General features: G+C 48.2%; 1 protein-coding gene across 1 annotated transcript in view; it reads left to right on the plus strand.

Annotated features, from left to right (window-relative positions):
- The window catches only part of herc2 (HECT and RLD domain containing E3 ubiquitin protein ligase 2), a 341,136-nt gene that overhangs the window by 104,023 nt on the left and 216,392 nt on the right, over positions 1-20,721 (plus strand). The window contains exons 33-44 of the mRNA XM_055943959.1: positions 255-391; positions 2,521-2,672; positions 6,473-6,664; positions 6,767-6,954; positions 9,740-9,932; positions 14,045-14,227; positions 14,606-14,790; positions 17,743-17,890; positions 18,226-18,422; positions 18,752-18,970; positions 19,426-19,564; positions 19,896-20,042. Coding sequence (XP_055799934.1) covers positions 255-391; positions 2,521-2,672; positions 6,473-6,664; positions 6,767-6,954; positions 9,740-9,932; positions 14,045-14,227; positions 14,606-14,790; positions 17,743-17,890; positions 18,226-18,422; positions 18,752-18,970; positions 19,426-19,564; positions 19,896-20,042 — 2,080 coding nt within the window. The remainder of the gene's footprint in view (positions 1-254; positions 392-2,520; positions 2,673-6,472; positions 6,665-6,766; positions 6,955-9,739; positions 9,933-14,044; positions 14,228-14,605; positions 14,791-17,742; positions 17,891-18,225; positions 18,423-18,751; positions 18,971-19,425; positions 19,565-19,895; positions 20,043-20,721) is intronic.

The following is a 20,721-nucleotide window of genomic DNA, read 5'->3' on the forward strand; positions in this document are numbered from 1 at the left end:
GGGACAGGGAGGACAGGGGGGGGGGCAGGGAGGGACAGGGAGGACAGGGGGGGGGGGACAGGGAGGGACAGGGAGGACAGGGGAGGACAGGGAGGGGGGACAGGGGAGGACAGGGAGGGAGGACAGGGAGGACAGGGGGGGGGGGGGGGAGGACAGGGAAGACCATTCTGGGTGAATATTAAAGGGACATTACACTCCCAAATCTAATTTCGCAGATCTCAAATATCTAATGTTGATATTGTGTTCTTCTCCAGTTGGAGCGTGCTGAGGTTCGTCTGGAGGGCATTGACACCATGCTGAAGTTGGCCTCCAAGAGCTTCTTGCTGCCCTCGGTCCAGTATGCCATGCTGTGTGGCTGGCAGAGGGTCATACCTGAGGGGACCAACATCGGGTACATGCCACTGGTTTTATAGTAGTTTCTGGAAAGAATGTCTGAGGAGCTTGCCTGAGACGTGGCTGTAGCCTGACACATGTGTGTTAGTTACTGGTGTGTGTGTGTGTTAGTTACTGGTGTGTGTTAGTTACTGGTGTGTGTTAGTTACTGTGTGTGTGTGTGTTAGTTACTGTGTGATGTGTTAGTTACTGGTGTGTGTTAGTTACTGTGTGTGTGTTACTGGTGTGTGTTAGTTACTGTGTGTGTGATGTGGTGTGTGTTAGTTACTGTGTGTTGTGGTGTATGTTAGTTACTGTGTGTGTGTTGTGGTGTGTGTTAGTTACTGTGTGTGTGATGTGGTGTGTGTTAGTTACTGTGTGTTGTGGTGTATGTTAGTTACTGTGTGTGTGATGTGGTGTGTGTTAGTTACTGTGTGTGTGATGTGGTGTGTGTTAGTTACTGTGTGTGTGATGTGGTGTGTGTTAGTTACTGTGTGTGTGATGTGGTGTGTGTTAGTTACTGTGTGTGTGATGTGGTGTGTGTTAGTTACTGTGTGTGTGATGTGGTGTGTGTTAGTTACTGTGTGTGTGATGTGGTGTGTGTTAGTTACTGTGTGTGTGATGTGGTGTGTGTTAGTTACTGTGTGTGTGATGTGGTGTGTGTTAGTTACTGTGTGTTGTGTTACTGGTGTGTGTTAGTTACTGTGTGTTGTGTGTGTTAGTTACTGTGTGTTGTGTGTGTTAGTTACTGTGTGTTGTGTGTGTGTGTTAGTTACTGTGTGTTGTGTGTGTGTGTTAGTTACTGTGTGTTGTGTGTGTGTGTGTTAGTTACTGTGTGTTGTGTGTGTGTGTTACTGTGTGTTGTGTGTGTGTGTTACTGTGTGTTGTGTGTGTGTGTTACTGTGTGTTGTGTGTGTGTGTTAGTTACTGTGTGTGTGTGTGTTAGTTATTGTGTGTTCTGTGTGTTGTGTGTGTTAGTTACTGTGTGTTGTGTGTGTTAGTTACTGTGTGATGTGTGTGTGTGTTAGTTACTGTGTGTTGTGTGTGTGTGTTAGTTACTGTGTGATGTGTGTGTGTGTGTTAGTTACTGTGTGTTGTGTGTGTTAGTTACTGTGTGTTGTGTGTGTTAGTTACTGTGTGTTGTGTGTGTGTGTTAGTTACTGTGTGTTGTGTGTGTGTGTTAGTTACTGTGTGTTGTGTGTGTGTGTTAGTTACTGTGTGTTGTGTGTGTGTGTTAGTTACTGTGTGATGTGTGTGTGTGTTAGTTACTGTGTCTTGTGTGTGTTAGTTACTGTGTGTTGTGTGTGTTAGTTACTGTGTGTTGTGTGTGTGTGTTAGTTACTGTGTGTTGTGTGTGTGTGTTAGTTACTGTGTGTTGTGTGTGTTAGTTACTGTGTGTTGTGTGTGTGTGTTAGTTACTGTGTGTTGTGTGTGTGTGTTAGTTACTGTGTGTTGTGTGTGTGTGTGTTAGTTACTGTGTGTTGTGTGTGTGTGTGTTAGTTACTGTGTGATGTGTGTGTGTTAGTTACTGTGTCTTGTGTGTGTTAGTTACTGTGTCTTGTGTGTGTTAGTTACTGTGTCTTGTGTGTGTTAGTTACTGTGTGTTGTGTGTGTGTGTTAGTTACTGTGTGTTGTGTGTGTGTGTTAGTTACTGTGTGTTGTGTGTGTTAGTTACTGTGTGTGGTGTGTGTTAGTTACTGTGTGTGTGTGTTACTGGTGTGTGTTAGTTACTGTGTGTGTGTTACTGGTGTGTATTAGTTACTGTGTGTTGTGTTAGTTACTGTGTGTTGTGTGTGTTAGTTACTGTGTGTTGTGTGTGTGTGTTAGTTACTGTGTGTGTGTGTGTTAGTTACTGTGTGTGTGTGTTACTGGTGTGTGTTAGTTACTGTGTGTGTGTTACTGGTGTGTATTAGTTACTGTGTGTTGTGTTACTGGTGTGTGTTAGTTACTGTGTGTTGTGTTACTGGTGTGTGTTAGTTACTGTGTGTGTTAGTTACTGTGTGTGTGTTAGTTACTGTGTGTTGTGTGTGTTAGTTACTGTGTGTTGTGTGTGTGTGTGTTAGTTACTGTGTGTTAGTTACTGGTGTGTGTTAGTTACTGTGTGTGTGTTACTGGTGTGTGTTAGTTACTGTGTGTTGTGTTCCTCAGGGAGCCGCTGTCCGACTGTCTGAAAGACGTAGGTCTGATCCCACCCTTCAACCGCATGTTGTTAGAGGTCACCTTCGGGAAGCTGTACTCCTGGTCCATCCAGAACCTACGCAACATCCTGCTGGAAGCCAGCGGCAACTTTCATCAACTGGGTGAGCTAAACATGGCTCCACGTAGCCTTTAGTAGAGGTTACTAACATGGCCTTTAGTAGAGGTTACTAACATGGCTCCCCGTGGCCTTTAATAGAGGTTACTAACATGGCTCCCCGTGGCCTTTAATAGAGGTTACTAACATGGCTCCACGTAGCCTTTAATAGAGGTTACTAACATGGCTCCCCGTGGCCTTTAATAGAGGTTACTAACATGGCTCCCCGTGGCCTTTAATAGAGGTTACTAACATGGCTCCCCGTGGCCTTTAATAGAGGTTACTAACATGGCTCCACGTAGCCTTTAATAGAGGTTACTAACATGGCTCCCCGTGGCCTTTAGTAGAGGTTACTAACATGGCTCCCCGTGGCCTTTAATAGAGGTTACTAACATGGCTCCACGTAGCCTTTAATAGAGGTTACTAACATGGCCTTTAGTAGAGGTTACTAACATGGCCTTTAGTAGAGGTTACGGACATGGCTCCCCGTGGCCTTTAGTAGAGGTTACGGACATGGCTCCCCGTAGCCTTTAATAGAGGTTACTAACATGGCTCCACGTAGCCTTTAGTAGAGGTTACTAACATGGCTCCACGTAGCCTTTAGTAGAGGTTACTAACATGGCTCCACGTAGCCTTTAGTAGAGGTTACTAACATGGCTCCCCGTAGCCTTTAATAGAGGTTACTAACATGGCTCCACGTAGCCTTTAGTAGAGGTTACTAACATGGCTCCCCGTAGCCTTTAATAGAGGTTACTAACATGGCTCCACGTAGCCTTTAGTAGAGGTTACTAACATGGCTCCACGTAGCCTTTAGTAGAGGTTACTAACATGGCTCCACGTAGCCTTTAATAGAGGTTACTAACATGGCTCCACGTAGCCTTTAGTAGAGGTTACTAACATGGCTCCACGTAGCCTTTAGTAGAGGTTACTAACATGGCTCCACGTAGCCTTTAGTAGAGGTTACTAACATGGCTCCACGTAGCCTTTAATAGAGGTTACTAACATGGCGCCACGTAGCCTTTAATAGAGGTTACTAACATGGCTCCACGTAGCCTTTAATAGAGGTTACAGACATGGCCTTTAGTAGAGATTACTAACATGGCTCCACGTGACCTTTAGTAGAGGTTACAGACATGGCCTTTAGTAGAGGTTACTAACATGGCCTCACGTAGTCTTTAGTAGAGGTTACGGACATGGCCTTTAGTAGAGGTTACTAACATGGATTTTAGTAGAGTTTACTAACATGGCTCCACGTAGCCTTTAATAGAGGTTACTAACATGGCTCCACGTAGCCTTTAGTAGAGGTTACTAACATGGCTCCACGTAGCCTTTAATAGAGGTTACTAACATGGCTCCACGTAGCCTTTAATAGAGGTTACATACATGGCCTTTAGTAGAGGTTACTAACATGGCTCCACGTGGCCTTTAGCAGAGGTTACAGACATGGCCTTTAGTAGAGGTTACTAACATGGCCCCACGTGGCCTTTAGTAGAGGTTACTAACATGGCCTTTAGTAGAGGTTACTAACATGGCTCCACGTAGAGGTTACTAACATGGCTCCACGTAGAGGTTACTAACATGGCCTTTAGTAGAGGTTACTAACATGGCTCCACGTAGAGGTTACTAACATGGCTCCACGTAGCCTTTAGTAGAGGTTACTAACATGGCTCCCCGTAGCCTTTAATAGAGGTTACTAACATGGCTCCACGTAGCCTTTAGTAGAGGTTACTAACATGGCTCCCCGTAGCCTTTAATAGAGGTTACTAACATGGCTCCACGTAGCCTTTAGTAGAGGTTACTAACATGGCTCCACGTAGCCTTTAGTAGAGGTTACTAACATGGCTCCACGTAGCCTTTAATAGAGGTTACTAACATGGCTCCACGTAGCCTTTAGTAGAGGTTACTAACATGGCTCCACGTAGCCTTTAGTAGAGGTTACTAACATGGCTCCACGTAGCCTTTAGTAGAGGTTACTAACATGGCTCCACGTAGCCTTTAATAGAGGTTACTAACATGGCGCCACGTAGCCTTTAATAGAGGTTACTAACATGGCTCCACGTAGCCTTTAATAGAGGTTACAGACATGGCCTTTAGTAGAGATTACTAACATGGCTCCACGTGACCTTTAGTAGAGGTTACAGACATGGCCTTTAGTAGAGGTTACTAACATGGCCTCACGTAGTCTTTAGTAGAGGTTACGGACATGGCCTTTAGTAGAGGTTACTAACATGGATTTTAGTAGAGTTTACTAACATGGCTCCACGTAGCCTTTAATAGAGGTTACTAACATGGCTCCACGTAGCCTTTAGTAGAGGTTACTAACATGGCTCCACGTAGCCTTTAATAGAGGTTACTAACATGGCTCCACGTAGCCTTTAATAGAGGTTACATACATGGCCTTTAGTAGAGGTTACTAACATGGCTCCACGTGGCCTTTAGCAGAGGTTACAGACATGGCCTTTAGTAGAGGTTACTAACATGGCCCCACGTGGCCTTTAGTAGAGGTTACTAACATGGCCTTTAGTAGAGGTTACTAACATGGCTCCACGTAGAGGTTACTAACATGGCTCCACGTAGAGGTTACTAACATGGCCTTTAGTAGAGGTTACTAACATGGCTCCACGTAGAGGTTACTAACATGGCCTTTAGTAGAGGTTACTAACATGGCCTTTAATAGAGGTTACTAACATGGCTCCACGTAGCCTTTAGTAGAGGTTACTAACATGGCTCCACGTAGCCTTTAATAGAGGTTACTAACATGGCTCCACGTAGCCTTTAATAGAGGCTACTACCATGGCTCCACGTAGCCTTTAATAGAGGTTACTACCATGGCTCCACGTAGCCTTTAGTAGAGGTTACTAACATGGCCTTTAGTAGAGGTTACTAACATGGCCTTTAGTAGAGGTTACTAACATGGCCTTTAGTAGAGGTTACTAACATGGCTCCACGTAGCCTTTAATAGAGGTTACTAACATGGCTCCACGTAGCCTTTAATAGAGGTTACTAACATGGCCTTTAGTAGAGGTTACTAACATGGCCTTTAGTAGAGGTTACTAACATGGCCTTTAGTAGAGGTTACTAACATGGCTCCACGTAGCCTTTAATAGAGGTTACTAACATGGCTCCCCATAGCCTTTAATAGAGGTTACTAACATGGCCTTTAATAGAGGTTACTAACATGGCCTTTAGTAGAGGTTACTAACATGGCTCCACGTAGCCTTTAATAGAGGTTACTAACATGGCTCCCCATAGCCTTTAATAGAGGTTACTAACATGGCCTTTAATAGAGGACACTAACATGGCCTTTAGTAGAGGTTACTAACATGGCCTTTAATAGAGGTTACTAACATGGCTCCACGTAGCCTTTAGTAGAGGTTACTAACACGGCGCCACGTAGCCTTTAGTAGAGGTTACTAACATGGCCTTTAATAGAGGTTACTAACATGGCTCCACGTAGCCTTTAGTAGAGGTTACTAACACGGCTCCACGTAGCCTTTAGTAGAGGTTACTAACATGGCCTTTAATAGAGGTTACTAACATGGCTCCACGTAGCCTTTAGTAGAGGTTACTAACACGGCTCCACGTAGCCTTTAGTAGAGGTTACTAACATGGCTCCACGAAGCCTTTAATAGAGGTTACCAACATGGCTCCACGTAGCCTTTAGTAGAGGTTACTAACATGGCCTTTAATAGAGGTTACTAACATGGTCTTTAATAGAGGTTACCAACATGGCTCCACGTAGCCTTTAACCTATATAATGTAATGACCTAACTCTGTCACTCTGGGTTGTACCCATGTGTACTGCAGGTGTACAGCCCGTTCCTCTCCAGACCATTACCAATGAGAACCCGGCCGGTCCCAGCCTGGGTACCATCCCTCAGGCCCGTTTCCTTCTCTCCATGCTCCACATGCTGTCTCTGAAACACGGCGCCAACAGCCTGGCTCTGCTGCTCAACTCTGGGACCCTGGCTCTCACGCAGAGCATCCTCAGACTCATAGGTGAGGACTGGCAGCATGGACGATGCCCTTTCACACTCATATAGGTGTACACACACACACACACACACACGGTTATTGTCTGTTATTGACTATTGTTTCCAGGCCCCAGTACAGACAGCAGTGAGGAGGAGCTGGGGTCGAGAGGTCACGGGGGGTCAGCTACGGTACTGGAGGAGAGCCGAAAGGAGGCGACCCCCACTCCCCTGCCCGCCTCGGGGCCTGAACTAGCCGCCATGATGAAGATCGGAACCAGAGTGATGAGAGGACTGGACTGGAAGTGGGGAGATCAGGTCAATTACTGTAGTACTACTGGTATTGTATACTACTGGTATACTACTACTACTACTATTAATAATACTACTACTACTATAAATACTACTAGTTTAGAATGATTCACTAAGTATGAGGAGACTGGACTGGAAGTGGGGAGATCAGGTCAAAAACTGATCTGTATCAGCTACTCTTCCTGGGGTTTATTAGGGATCCCCATTAGTTCCTGCCAAGGCAGCAGCTACTCTTCCTGGGGTTTATTATGGATCCCCATTAGTTCCTGCCAAGGCAGCAGCTACTCTTCCTGGGGTTTATTATGGATCCCCATTAGTTCCTGCCAAGGCAGCAGCTACTCTTCCTGGGGTTTATTATGGATCCCCATTTAGTTCCTGCCAAGGCAGCAGCTACTCTTCCTCGGGTTTATTATGGATCCCCATTAGTTCCTGCCAAAGCAGCAGCTACTCTTCCTGGGGTTTATTATGGATACCCATTAGTTCCTGCCAAGGCAGCAGCTACTCTTCCTGGGGTTTATTATGGATCCTCATTAGTTCCTGCCAAGGCAGCAGCTACTCTTCCTGGGGTTTATTATGGATCCCCATTAGTTCCTGCCAAGGCAGCAGCTACTCTTCCTGGGGTTTATTATGAATCCTCATTAGTTCCTGCCAAGGCAGCAGCTACTCTTCCTGGGGTTTATTATGGATCCCCATTAGTTCCTGCCAAGGCAGCAGCTACTCTTCCTGGGGTTTATTATGGATCCCCATTAGTTCCTGCCAAGGCAGCAGCTACTCTTCCTGGGGTTTATTATGGATCCCCATTTAGTTCCTGCCAAGGCAGCAGCTACTCTTCCTGGGGTTTATTATGGATCCCCATTAGTTCCTGCCAGGGCAGCAGCTACTCTTTCTGGGGTTTATTATGGATACCCATTAGTTCCTGCCAAGGCAGCAGCTACTCTTCCTGGGGTTTATTATGGATCCCCATTAGTTCCTGCCAAGGCAGCAGCTACTCTTCCTGGGGTTTATTATGGATCCCCATTAGTTCCTGCCAAGGCAGCAGCTACTCTTCCTGGGGTTTATTATGGATCCCCATTAGTTCCTGCCAAGGCAGCAGCTACTCTTCCTGGGGTTTATTATAGATCCCCATTAGTTCCTGTCAAGGCAGCAGCTACTCTTCCTGGGGTTTATTATGGATACCCATTAGTTCCTGCCAAGGCAGCAGCTACTCTTCCTGGGGTTTATTATGGATCCCCATTAGTTCCTGCCAAGGCAGCAGCTACTCTTCCTGGGGTTTATTATGGATCCCCATTAGTTCCTGCCAAGGCATCAGCTACTCTTCCTTGGGTATATTATGGATCCCCATTAGTTCCTGCCAAGGCAGCAGCTACTCTTCCTAGGGTTTATTATGGATCCCCATTAGTTCCTGCCAAGGCAGCAGCTACTCTTCCTGGGGTTTATTATGGATCTCCATTAGTTCCTGACAAGGCAGCAGCTACTCTTCCTGGGGTTTATTATGGATCCCCATTAGTTCCTGCCAAGGCAGCAGCTACTCTTCCTGGGGTTTATTATGGATCCCCGTTAGTTCCTGCCAAGGCAGCAGCTACTCTTCCTGGGGTTTATTATGGATCCCCATTAGTTCCTGCCAAGGCAGCGGCTACTCTTCCTGGGGTTTATTATGGATCCCCATTAGTTCCTGCCAAGGCAGCAGCTACTCTTCCTGGGGTTTATTATGGATCCCCATTAGTTCCTGCCAAGGCAGCAGCTACTCTTCCTGGGGTTTATTATGGATCCCCATTAGTTCCTGCCAAGGCAGCAGCTACTCTTCCTGGGGTTTATTATGGATCCCCATTAGTTCCTGCCAAGGCAGCGGCTACTCTTCCTGGGGTTTATTATGGATCCCCATTAGTTCCTGCCAAGGCAGCAGCTACTCTTCCTGGGGTTTATTATGGATCCCCATTAGTTCCTGCCAAGGCAGCAGCTACTCTTCCTGGGGTTTATTATGGATCCCCAGTAGTACCTACCAAGGCAGCAGCTACTCTTCCTGGGGTTTATTATGGATCCCCATTAGTTCCTGCCAAGGCAGCAGCTACTCCTCCTGGGGTTTATTATGGATCCCCATTAGTTCCTGTCAAGGCAGCAGCTACTCTTCCTGGGGTTTATTATGGATCCCCATTAGTTCCTGCCAAGGCAGCAGCTACTCTTCCTGGGGTTTATTATGGATCCCCATTAGTTCCTGCCAAGGCAGCAGCTACTCTTCCTGGGGTTTATTATGGATCCCCATTAGTTCCTGCCAAGGCAGCAGCTACTCTTCCTGGGGTTTATTAGGGATCCTGAGGAGCAAGCATTTCACACACATTATCCAGATACTGACTTTAAACACTTGGTGGTCTATAGCAGCTTCCCACCATAATGGGCTTTAGGTGAGGCAGATGAACCTGTAGCCATATTACATCAACAGTATTTAACATGAGATCGTCTCTAAGCTTTACAGGAATGTGGTTCTGAAAATAAACAGCAACACCTCCACCTTTGGCATTTCTGTATTTTCTGTAAATGTTATAACCTTGTATTGATACCCTTGTATCATCAAAGGTATCATCTAAGTGAGTTTCAGAGATTGTCAGAATATGAATGTCATCTGTTCAACTTACTCTTTAAAGTTGTAATAGTAGAATGTACAAGGTGGCCATTGAAATAAACATGGGGGGGGGGGGGGGGGGGGGGGCTCTTTCCCAATGCTGGAAGGGGGGTCTGAGTGAAAAAGTTGGAGAACCCTTGTGCTAAATGACTAAAAATGTTATTCTCTGTGTAGGACGGTCCTGCGCCGGGTCTGGGCCGGGTGATAGGGGAGCTGGGTGAGGATGGTTGGATACGGGTACAGTGGGATACCAGCAGTACCAACTCCTACAGGATGGGCAAGGAGGGCAAATACGACCTGAAACTGTCCGAGCCCCCGCCTGCCTCCCAGCCTGCTACTGAAGACTCTGATACCGAGGATGACACTGGTCAGTATATATACACCCCCTGGTCTCTATATACACCCCCTGGTCTCTATATACACCCCCTGGTCACTATATACACCCCCTGGTCACTATATACACCCCCTGGTCACTATATACACCCCCTGGTCAGTATATACACCCCCTGGTCAGTATATACACCCCCTGGTCTCTATATACACCCCCTGGTCACTATATACACCCCCTGGTCAGTATATATACACCCCCTGGTCTCTATATACACCCCCTGGTCTCTATACACACCCCCTGGTCACTATACACACCCCCTGGTCACTATACACACCCCCTGGTCACTATACACACCCCCTGGTCACTATACACACCCCCTGGTCAGTATATATACACCCCCTGGTCAGTATATATACACCCCCTGGTCACTATATACACCCCCTGGTCAGTATATATACACCCCCTGGTCAGTATAAATACACCCCCTGGTCACTATACACCCCCTGGTCAGTATATACACCCCCTGGTCTCTATATACACCCCCTGGTCTCTATATACACCCCCTGGTCTCTATATACACCCCCCGGTCACTATATACACCCCCTGGTCAGTATATATACACCCCCTGGTCTCTATATACACCCCCTGGTCAGTATATATACACCCCCTGGTCTCTATATACACCCCCTGGTCTCTATATACACCCCCTGGTCACTATACACACCCCCTGGTCAGTATATATACAACCCCTGGTCAGTATATATACACCCCCTGGTCACTATATACACCCCCTGGTCAGTATATATACACCCCCTGGTCAGTATATATACACCCCCTGGTCAGTATATATACACCCCCTGGTCAGTATATACACCCCCTGGTCACTATACACACCCCCTGGTCAGTATATATACACCCCCTGGTCACTATATACACCCCCTGGTCAGTATATACACCCCCTGGTCAGTATATACACCCCCTGGTCACTATATACACCCCCTGGTCAGTATATATACACCCCCTGGTCTCTATATACACCCCCTGGTCACTATATACACCCCCTGGTCACTATATACACCCAATGGTCACTATATACACCCAATGGTCACTATATACACCCCCTGGTCAGTATATACACCCCCTGGTCAGTATATACACCCCCTGGTCACTATATACACCCCCTGGTCACTATATACACCCCCTGGTCACTATATACACCCCCTGGTCAGTATATATACACCCCCTGGTCAGTATATATACACCCCCTGGTCACCATATACACCCCCTGGTCACCATATACACCCCCTGGTCAGTATATATACACCCCCTGGTCAGTATATATACACCCCCTGGTCAGTATATATACACCCCCTGGTCAGTATATATACACCCCCTGGTCAGTATATATACACCCCCTGGTCAGTATATATACACCCCCTGGTCAGTATATATACACCCCCTGGTCAGTGTATATATACACCCCCTGGTCAGTGTATATATACACCCCCTGGTCAGTGTATATATACACCCCCTGGTCAGTGTATATATACACCCCCTGGTCAGTGTATATATACACCCCCTGGTCAGTGTATATATACACCCCCTGGTCAGTGTATATATACACCCCCTGGTCAGTGTATATATACACCCCCTGGTCAGTGTATATATACACCCCCTGGTCAGTGTATATATACACCCCCTGGTCAGTGTATATATACACCCCCTGGTCAGTGTATATATACACCCCCTGGTCAGTGTATATATACACCCCCTGGTCAGTGTATATATACACCCCCTGGTCAGTGTATATATACACCCCCTGGTCAGTGTATATATACACCCCCTGGTCAGTGTATATATACACCCCCTGGTCAGTGTATATATACACCCCCTGGTCAGTGTATATATACACCCCCTGGTCAGTGTATATATACACCCCCTGGTCAGTGTATATATACACCCCCTGGTCAGTGTATATATACACCCCCTGGTCAGTGTATATATACACCCCCTGGTCAGTGTATATATACACCCCCTGGTCAGTGTATATATACACCCCCTGGTCAGTGTATATATACACCCCCTGGTCAGTGTATATATACACCCCCTGGTCAGTGTATATATACACCCCCTGGTCAGTGTATATATACACCCCCTGGTCAGTGTATATATACACCCCCTGGTCAGTGTATATATACACCCCCTGGTCAGTGTATATATACACCCCCTGGTCAGTGTATATATACACCCCCTGGTCAGTGTATATATACACCCCCTGGTCAGTGTATATATACACCCCCTGGTCAGTGTATATATACACCCCCTGGTCAGTGTATATATACACCCCCTGGTCAGTGTATATATACACCCCCTGGTCAGTGTATATATACACCCCCTGGTCAGTGTATATATACACCCCCTGGTCAGTGTATATATACACCCCCTGGTCAGTGTATATATACACCCCCTGGTCAGTGTATATATACACCCCCTGGTCAGTGTATATATACACCCCCTGGTCAGTGTATATATACACCCCCTGGTCAGTGTATATATACACCCCCTGGTCAGTGTATATATACACCCCCTGGTCAGTGTATATATACACCCCCTGGTCAGTGTATATATACACCCCCTGGTCAGTATATATACACCCCCTGGTCAGTATATATACACCCCCTGGTCAGTATATATACACCCCCTGGTCAGTATATATACACCCCCTGGTCAATATATACACCCCCTGGTCAATATATACATCCCCTGGTCAGTATATATACACCCCCTGGTCAGTATATATACACCCCCTGGTCAATATATACACCCCCTGGTCACTATATACACCCCCTGGTCAGTATATATACACCCCCTGGTCAGTATATATACACCCCCTGGTCAGTATATATACACCCCCTGGTCAGTATATATACACCCCCTGGTCAGTATATATACACCCCCTGGTCAGTATATATACACCCCCTGGTCAGTATATATACACCCCCTGGTCAGTATATATACACCCCCTGGTCAGTATATATACACCCCCTGGTCAGTATATATACACCCCCTGGTCAGTATATATACACCCCCTGGTCAGTATATATACACCCTCTGGTCAGTATATATACACCCTCTGGTCAGTATATATACACCCCCTGGTCAGTATATATACACCCCCTGGCCAGTATATATACACCCCCTGGTCAGTATATATACACCCCCTGGTCACTATATACACCCCCTGGTCAGTATATATACACCCCCTGGTCAGTATATATACACCCCCTGGTCAGTATATATACACCCCCTGGTCAATATATATACACCCCCTGGTCAGTATATATACACCCCCTGGTCAGTATATATACACCCCCTGGTCAGTATATATACACCCCCTGGTCAGTATATATACACCCCCTGGTCAGTATATATACACCCCCTGGTCAGTATATAAACACCCCCTGGTCAGTATATATACACCCCCTGGTCAGTATATACACCCCCTGGTCAGTATATATACACCCCCTGGTCTGTGTGTGTATATATATATATATATACCCACACACCCTCTGGTCAGTATATACAGCATATCAGATGACCTGACCTACGCAATCACCCGACCTCAACCCAATTGAGATGGTTTGGGATGAGTTGGACTGCAGAGTGAAGGAAAAGCAGCCAACATGTGCTCAGCATATGAGGGAACTCCTTCAAGACTGTTGGAAAAGCATTCCTCATGAAGCTGGTTGAGAGAATGCCAAGAGTGTGCAAAGCTGTCCTCAAGGCAAAGGGTGGCTACTTTGAAGAATCTAAAATCAAAGATATATTTTCATCTGTTAACCACTTTTTTGGTTACTACATGATTCCATATGTGTTATTTCATAGTTTTGTTGTCTTCACTATTATTCTACAATGTAGAAAATAGTAAAAATAAAGAAAAACCCTTGAATAAGTAGGTGTGTCCAAACTACTGACTGGTACTGTATATACACAATACACTCCCTGATGCAATCAAATCAGTTAAATTAGATTTCTTAAGGTCTACATCAACAATGATCAAAGCAAGTGCTTTTTCCAGTGTGTCACTGAGGTGAAATAACAAGTCAGACAGACCTTTTCTCTAATGTATGTTCCTGTGTGTGTCCTAGAAGGAGAGGTGCTAGATAAGAGTGCCCACCCCACAGCCATGTTGTTGACCAGTACAGTGAACCTGTTGAAGACCTTGTCTCTGTCTGCTGGGATCTACTCTGAGGTGATGCAGACAGACGCCACACGGACCCTCTGTGGTCTTCTCCGCATGCTGGTGGAGAGTGGAGCCAACGACAAGACAGGTAACCCACTATGTAGATGGAATCAGCCCTGAGAAATGTCTGTCCTGACCTCTACCCTCAGGTTCTCACCGGCTGGTATCCAGGGAGCAGCATCGTAGCTGGTGTACTCTCTGTCCTGACCTCTACCCTCAGGTTCTCACCGGCTGGTATCCAGGGAGCAGCATTGTAGCTGGTGTACTCTCTGTCCTGACCTCTGACCTCTACCCTCAGGTTGTCCTTCTCACCGGCTGGTATCCAGGGAGCAGCATCGTAGCTGGTGTACTCTCTGTCCTGACCTCTGACCTCTACCCTCAGGTTGTCCATCTCACCGGCTGGTATCCAGGGAGCAGCATCGTAGCTGGTGTACTCTCTGTCCTGACCTCTGACCTCTACCCTCAGGTTGTCCTTCTCACCGGCTGGTATCCAGGGAGCAGCATCGTAGCTGGTGTACTCTGGGTTTCATCCGCAGCATGGCCCTCCAGCCCCAGATGTGTTCAACTCTCAGTACTTCGGCCTGGATCAGTCTGCTGATCCGCATCGTCGAGGGACAACAGTCCTGTAATGCTGTGACACTGCAGAGACAGGTAAAACCACCTTGATGTTGGTCAATAAGACTGGTGAGGATGTTCTGCTGGTGGTGGGGAAGCTCTGCCTTTGGTACCAGTAAAGACTGGTGAGGATGTTCTGCTCATGGTGGGGGAGCTCTGCCTTTGATACCAGTAAAGACTGGTGAGGATGTTCTGCTCATGGTGGGGGAGCTCTGCCTTTGATACCAGTAAAGACTGGTGAGGATGTTCTGCTCATGGTGGGGAAGCTCTGCCTTTGGTACCAGTAAAGACTGGTGAGGATGTTCTGCTCATGGTGGGGAAGCTCTGCCTTTGGTACCAGTAAAGACTGGTGAGGATGTTCTGCTCATGGTGGGGAAGCTCTGCCTTTGGTACCAGTAAAGACTGGTGAGGATGTTCTGCTGGTGGTGGGGAAGCTCTGCCTTTGGTACCAGTAAAGACTGGTGAGGATGTTCTGCTCATGGTGGGGAAGCTCTGCCTTTGGTACCAGTAAAGACTGGTGAGGATGTTCTGCTGGTGGTGGGGAAGCTCTGCTTTTGGTACCAGTAAAGACTGGTGAGGATGTTCTGTTGGTGGTGGGGAAGCTCTGCCTTTGGTACCAGTAAAGACTGGTGAGGATGTTCTGTTGGTGGTGGGGAAGCTCTGCTTTTGGTACCAGTAAAGACTGGTGAGGATGTTCTGCTGGTGGTGGGGAAGCTCTGCCTTTGGTACCAGTAAAGACTGGTGAGGATGTTCTGCTCATGGTGGGGAAGCTCTGCCTTTGGTACCAGTAAAGACTGGTGAGGATGTTCTGCTCATGGTGGGGAAGCTCTGCCTTTGGTACCAGTAAAGACTGGTGAGGATGTTCTGCTGGTGGTGGGGAAGCTCTGCCTTTGGTACCAGTAAAGACTGGTGAGGATGTTCTGTTGGTGGTGGGGAAGCTCTGCTTTTGGTACCAGTAAAGACTGGTGAGGATGTTCTGCTCATGGTGGGGAAGCTCTGCCTTTGGTACCAGTAAAGACTGGTGAGGATGTTCTGCTGGTGGTGGGGAAGCTCTGCCTTTGGTACCAGTAAAGACTGGTGAGGATGTTCTGCTGGTGGTGGGGAAGCTCTGCCTTTGGTACCAGTAAAGACTGGTGAGGATGTTCTGCTCATGGTGGGGGAGCTCTGCCTTTGATACCAGTAAAGACTGGTGAGGATGTTCTGCTCATGGTGGGGGAGCTCTGCCTTTAATACCAGTAAAGACTGGTGAGGATGTTCTGCTCATGGTGGGGAAGCTCTGCCTTTGGTACCAGTAAAGACTGGTGAGGATGTTCTGCTCATGGTGGGGAAGCTCTGCCTTTGGTACCAGTAAAGACTGGTGAGGATGTTCTGCTCATGGTGGGGAAGCTCTGCCTTTGGTACCAGTAAAGACTGGTGAGGATGTTCTGCTGGTGGTGGGGAAGCTCTGCCTTTGGTACCAGTAAAGACTGGTGAGGATGTTCTGCTCATGGTGGGGAAGCTCTGCCTTTGGTACCAGTAAAGACTGGTGAGGATGTTCTGCTGGTGGTGGGGAAGCTCTGCTTTTGGTACCAGTAAAGACTGGTGAGGATGTTCTGTTGGTGGTGGGGAAGCTCTGCCTTTGGTACCAGTAAAGACTGGTGAGGATGTTCTGTTGGTGGTGGGGAAGCTCTGCTTTTGGTACCAGTAAAGACTGGTGAGGATGTTCTGCTGGTGGTGGGGAAGCTCTGCCTTTGGTACCAGTAAAGACTGGTGAGGATGTTCTGCTCATGGTGGGGGAGCTCTGCCTTTGATACCAGTAAAGACTGGTGAGGATGTTCTGCTCATGGTGGGGAAGCTCTGCCTTTGGTACCAGTAAAGACTGGTGAGGATGTTCTGCTCATGGTGGGGAAGCTCTGCCTTTGGTACCAGTAAAGACTGGTGGGGATGTTCTGCTGGTGGTGGGGAAGCTCTGCCTTTGGTACCAGTAAAGACTGGTGAGGATGTTCTGTTGGTGGTGGGGAAGCTCTGCTTTTGGTACCAGTAAAGACTGGTGAGGATGTTCTGTTGGTGGTGGGGAAGCTCTGCTTTTGGTACCAGTAAAGACTGGTGAGGATGTTCTGTTGGTGGTGGGGAAGCTCTGCTTTTGGTACCAGTAAAGACTGGTGAGGATGTTCTGTTGGTGGTGGGGAAGCTCTGCTTTTGGTACCAGTAAAGACTGGTGAGGATGTTCTGCTGGTGGTGGGGAAGCTCTGCCTTTGGTACCAGTAAAGACTGGTGAGGATGTTCTGTTGGTGGTGGGGAAGCTCTGCTTTTGGTACCAGTCAAACAGATGTGACAGATGAGGACAGTATAGGCCTCCGTCATGCTCCGGAGAGACGGTACGGGCCTCCGTCGTGCTCTCGAGAGACGGTACGGGCCTCCGTCGTGCTCTCGAGAGACGGTACGGGCCTCCGTCGTGCTCCGGAGAGACGGTACGGGCCTCCGTCGTGCTCCGGAGAGACGGTACGGGCCTCCGTCATGCTCCGGAGAGACGGTACGGGCCTCCGTCGTGCTCTCGAGAGACGGTACGGGCCTCCGTCGTGCTCCGGAGAGACGGTACGGGCCTCCGTCGTGCTCTCGAGAGACGGTACGGGCCTCCGTCGTGCTCCGGAGAGACGGTACGGGCCTCCGTCGTGCTCTCGAGAGACGGTACGGGCCTCCGTCGTGCTCCGGAGAGACGGTACAGGCCTCCGTCATGCTCCGGAGAGACGGTACAGGCCTCCGTCATGCTCCGGAGAGACGGTACAGGCCTCCGTCATGCAAGAGACTGAATAGAGAGGGTGTGTGGAGATAGCCAAGAGGCATGTCCCTTACACTGTCTCCTCCTCCCTGTCCCCAGATGTCTAACTGATCCTGGCTCTGCGTCCTGGCTTTGCGTCTGCTGTATAGAGATGGCTAAACGAGACAATCCCCTTATCCCCTGTATCCATATTAATCTGTGTGTAACGAGCGTTTCCTCCCTGTCTCCAGATCCTGGCTCTGCGTCTGCTGCAGGCCGTGCTCCCCTCCTGGGACAAGATGGAGAGATCTCAGGACATGAAGTTCCTGGTGGAAAAACTCTTTGGTTTCCTGGGGTGTCTACTTCGCTCCTGCTCCTCTGACCTGCCCCTGCTCAGAGGTATGTACCCTAACCCGTGACCCCTAACCCCTCACCCTGATCCTAAACTCTGTGGTTTCCTGGGGTGTCCTGCTCAGAGGTATGTACCCTAACTCGTGACCCCTCACCCTGATCCTAAACTCTGTGGTTTCCTGGGGTGTCCTGCTCAGAGGTATGTCAGGGTTCAATACAACTTCATGAGCGTCCTCAGGAAAAATTAAGAAAGGCATGAAAGACCAATAATAACATCCTCCATGTACAAGACCAAGACCAGGACCGTAAACATGTAGAACATTCCCTCAGAGTAACTTCATCTCCTCTCTGTTGTCTGTCATGTCTTCCTGTCCCTGTCACAGAGGGCTCTCTGAGACGCAGGAAGTCCCGCCCCCAGGCCTCCCTGACAGCCAGTCACAGCAGTACACTGGCTGAGGAGATAGTGTCTGTGCTGCGCACGCTGCACTCCCTGAGCCAATGGAACGCTCTGCTCAACGACTACATCAACTGTCAACTCAGCTATATAGGAGATGTGATGGCCGGACGACACTCTGAGACGGTACTCACGTCTTACTGCACTATGGGCCCGTTTCCCAGACACACATTAAGTCCTGGACTAAAAAAACTCCTTTCAATGGAGAATCTGCAACTGAAAATGCTTTTTTATATTTATGATGTGATGATGACTTCATGTGGGAGTAGCTTAGTGTATGTTCACGAGAGATTTCCCCCCCTCAGGATCAACTTCTGTCTCCCAAATCCCACTGTTGTGTAACGCTTCACGACCCTTATGGCAGGGTTTTAACATCCGATCCTCATGTTGACTTTACTGTTCTTTATGAAAACATCTGCATCGTATAATAATGCTCTCTCTGTCTCTCTCTGGAGGAGTACTTCCCTGACTCGGAGGGCCCCAGGGTGGGGGGTCTGATGGCCGTGCTGGCTGTGATCGGGGGCATCGACGGGAGGCTGAGGCTGGGTGGACAGGTCATCCATGAGGAGTACGGAGAGGGAACGGTCACACGCATCACACCTAAAGGACGAATCACAGTGCAGTTTCATGAGATGAGGACCTGTAGGGTCTGCCTGCTCAGCCAACTCAAACCAGTAGGTGTTTAGCTGTTACACACACACACACACACACACACACACACACACACACACACACACACACACACACACACACACACACACACACACACACACACACACACACACACACAGTCTTGTACAGCTAATCTTGTGGGGACACACAATTCAGTCCCATTCAAAATCCTATTTTCCCTAAACATTACCCTAGCTCCTAACCCGTACCCTAATCCGAACCTTAACCTAAAACTTCCCTAGCTCCTAACCCTAAACGTAATTCTAACCTTAAACCTAAACCGCCTAGAAATAGCATTTGAAATCGTAGAGACTAACAGGAAGTCCCCAGTTAGTCTATTCTATGAAGGGAATCCTGGTCCCCACAAGAATAGTTAAACACGTCCACACACACACACACCCACACACACACCATTATCTCCAGGTCTTGTTGTAATACCCCTGTGTCTGTCCTCTAGCTACCAGTCGTATCGTTCAGTGTCCAGAACCTTCCCTTCTCTGACTCCATGTTGGTGGTCTGGGCTCAACTGGTTCACCTGGCCGGCAGCAAGCTGGAGAAACAACACCTGAAGACGTCTCTGAGCCGCGGGCTCACAGGTAGGACACCCACAGAGTCCCTGTCTGTGTTCTGCTTTACATCCTGTTTCCTGTGTTCTGCTTTACATCCTGTTTCCTGTGTTCTGCTTTACATCCTGTTTCCTGTGTTCTGCTTTACATCCTGTTTCCTGTGTTCTGCTTTACATCCTGTTTCCTGTGTTCTGCTTTACATCCTGTTTCCTGTGTTCTGCTGTACATGATGTTCCTGTTGAATGGTTCTTTATGCCTCACTAACCCGACCCCCTGTTAGTCTCTCCTACTGACTCTGTGTCAAGTCTGTCTGTTCAGTGTGTTGTAGTCCAGGGTGTAACTGTGTGTTGTTGGCATCTAGCCGACCAGGTCGACGTTGCCCTCCTGCGGTGCCAGCAGCTGAGACTGTACATCCTGAAGGCGTCCAGGACCCTCCTCTCACACCAGGACAAACTACGACAGATCCTCTCACAGCCTGCCGTGCTGGATCTCCCACCCAACCCCGGTGGTAAGCACTGATTCCAGGTCAGATCTAGTACTAGATCTCCCACCCAACCCCGGTGGTAAGCACTGATTCCAGGTCAGATCTAGTACTAGATCTCCCACCCAACCCCGGTGGTAAGCACTGATTCCAGGTCAGATCTAGTACTAGACCTCCCACCCAACCCCAGTGGTAAGCACTGATTCCAGGTCAGATCTAGTACTAGACCTCCCACCCAACCCTGGTGGTAAGCACTGATTCCAGGTCAGATCTAGTACTAGACCTCCCACTCAACCCCAGTGGTAAGCACTGATTCCAGGTCAGATCTAGTACTAGATCTCCCACCCAACCCTGGTGGTAAGCACTGATTCCAGGTCAGATCTAGTACTAGATCTCCCACCCAACCCTGGTGGTAAGCACTGATTCCAGGTCAGATCTAGTACTAGACCTCCCACTCAACCCCAGTGGTAAGCACTGATTCCAGGTCAGATCTAGTACTAGATCTCCCACCCAACCCTGGTGGTAAGCACTGATTCCAGGTCAGATCTAGTACTAGACCTCCCACCCAACCCCAGTGGTAAGCACTGATTCCAGGTCAGATCTAGTACTAGACCTCCCACCCAACCCCAGTGGTAAGCACTGATTCCAGGTCAGATCTAGTACTAGACCTCCCACCCAACCCCAGTGGTAAGCACTGATTCCAGGT

This window comes from Salvelinus fontinalis, chromosome 14 (genome assembly GCF_029448725.1).
Source record: "Salvelinus fontinalis isolate EN_2023a chromosome 14, ASM2944872v1, whole genome shotgun sequence".
Lineage (NCBI taxonomy): Eukaryota > Metazoa > Chordata > Actinopteri > Salmoniformes > Salmonidae > Salvelinus > Salvelinus fontinalis.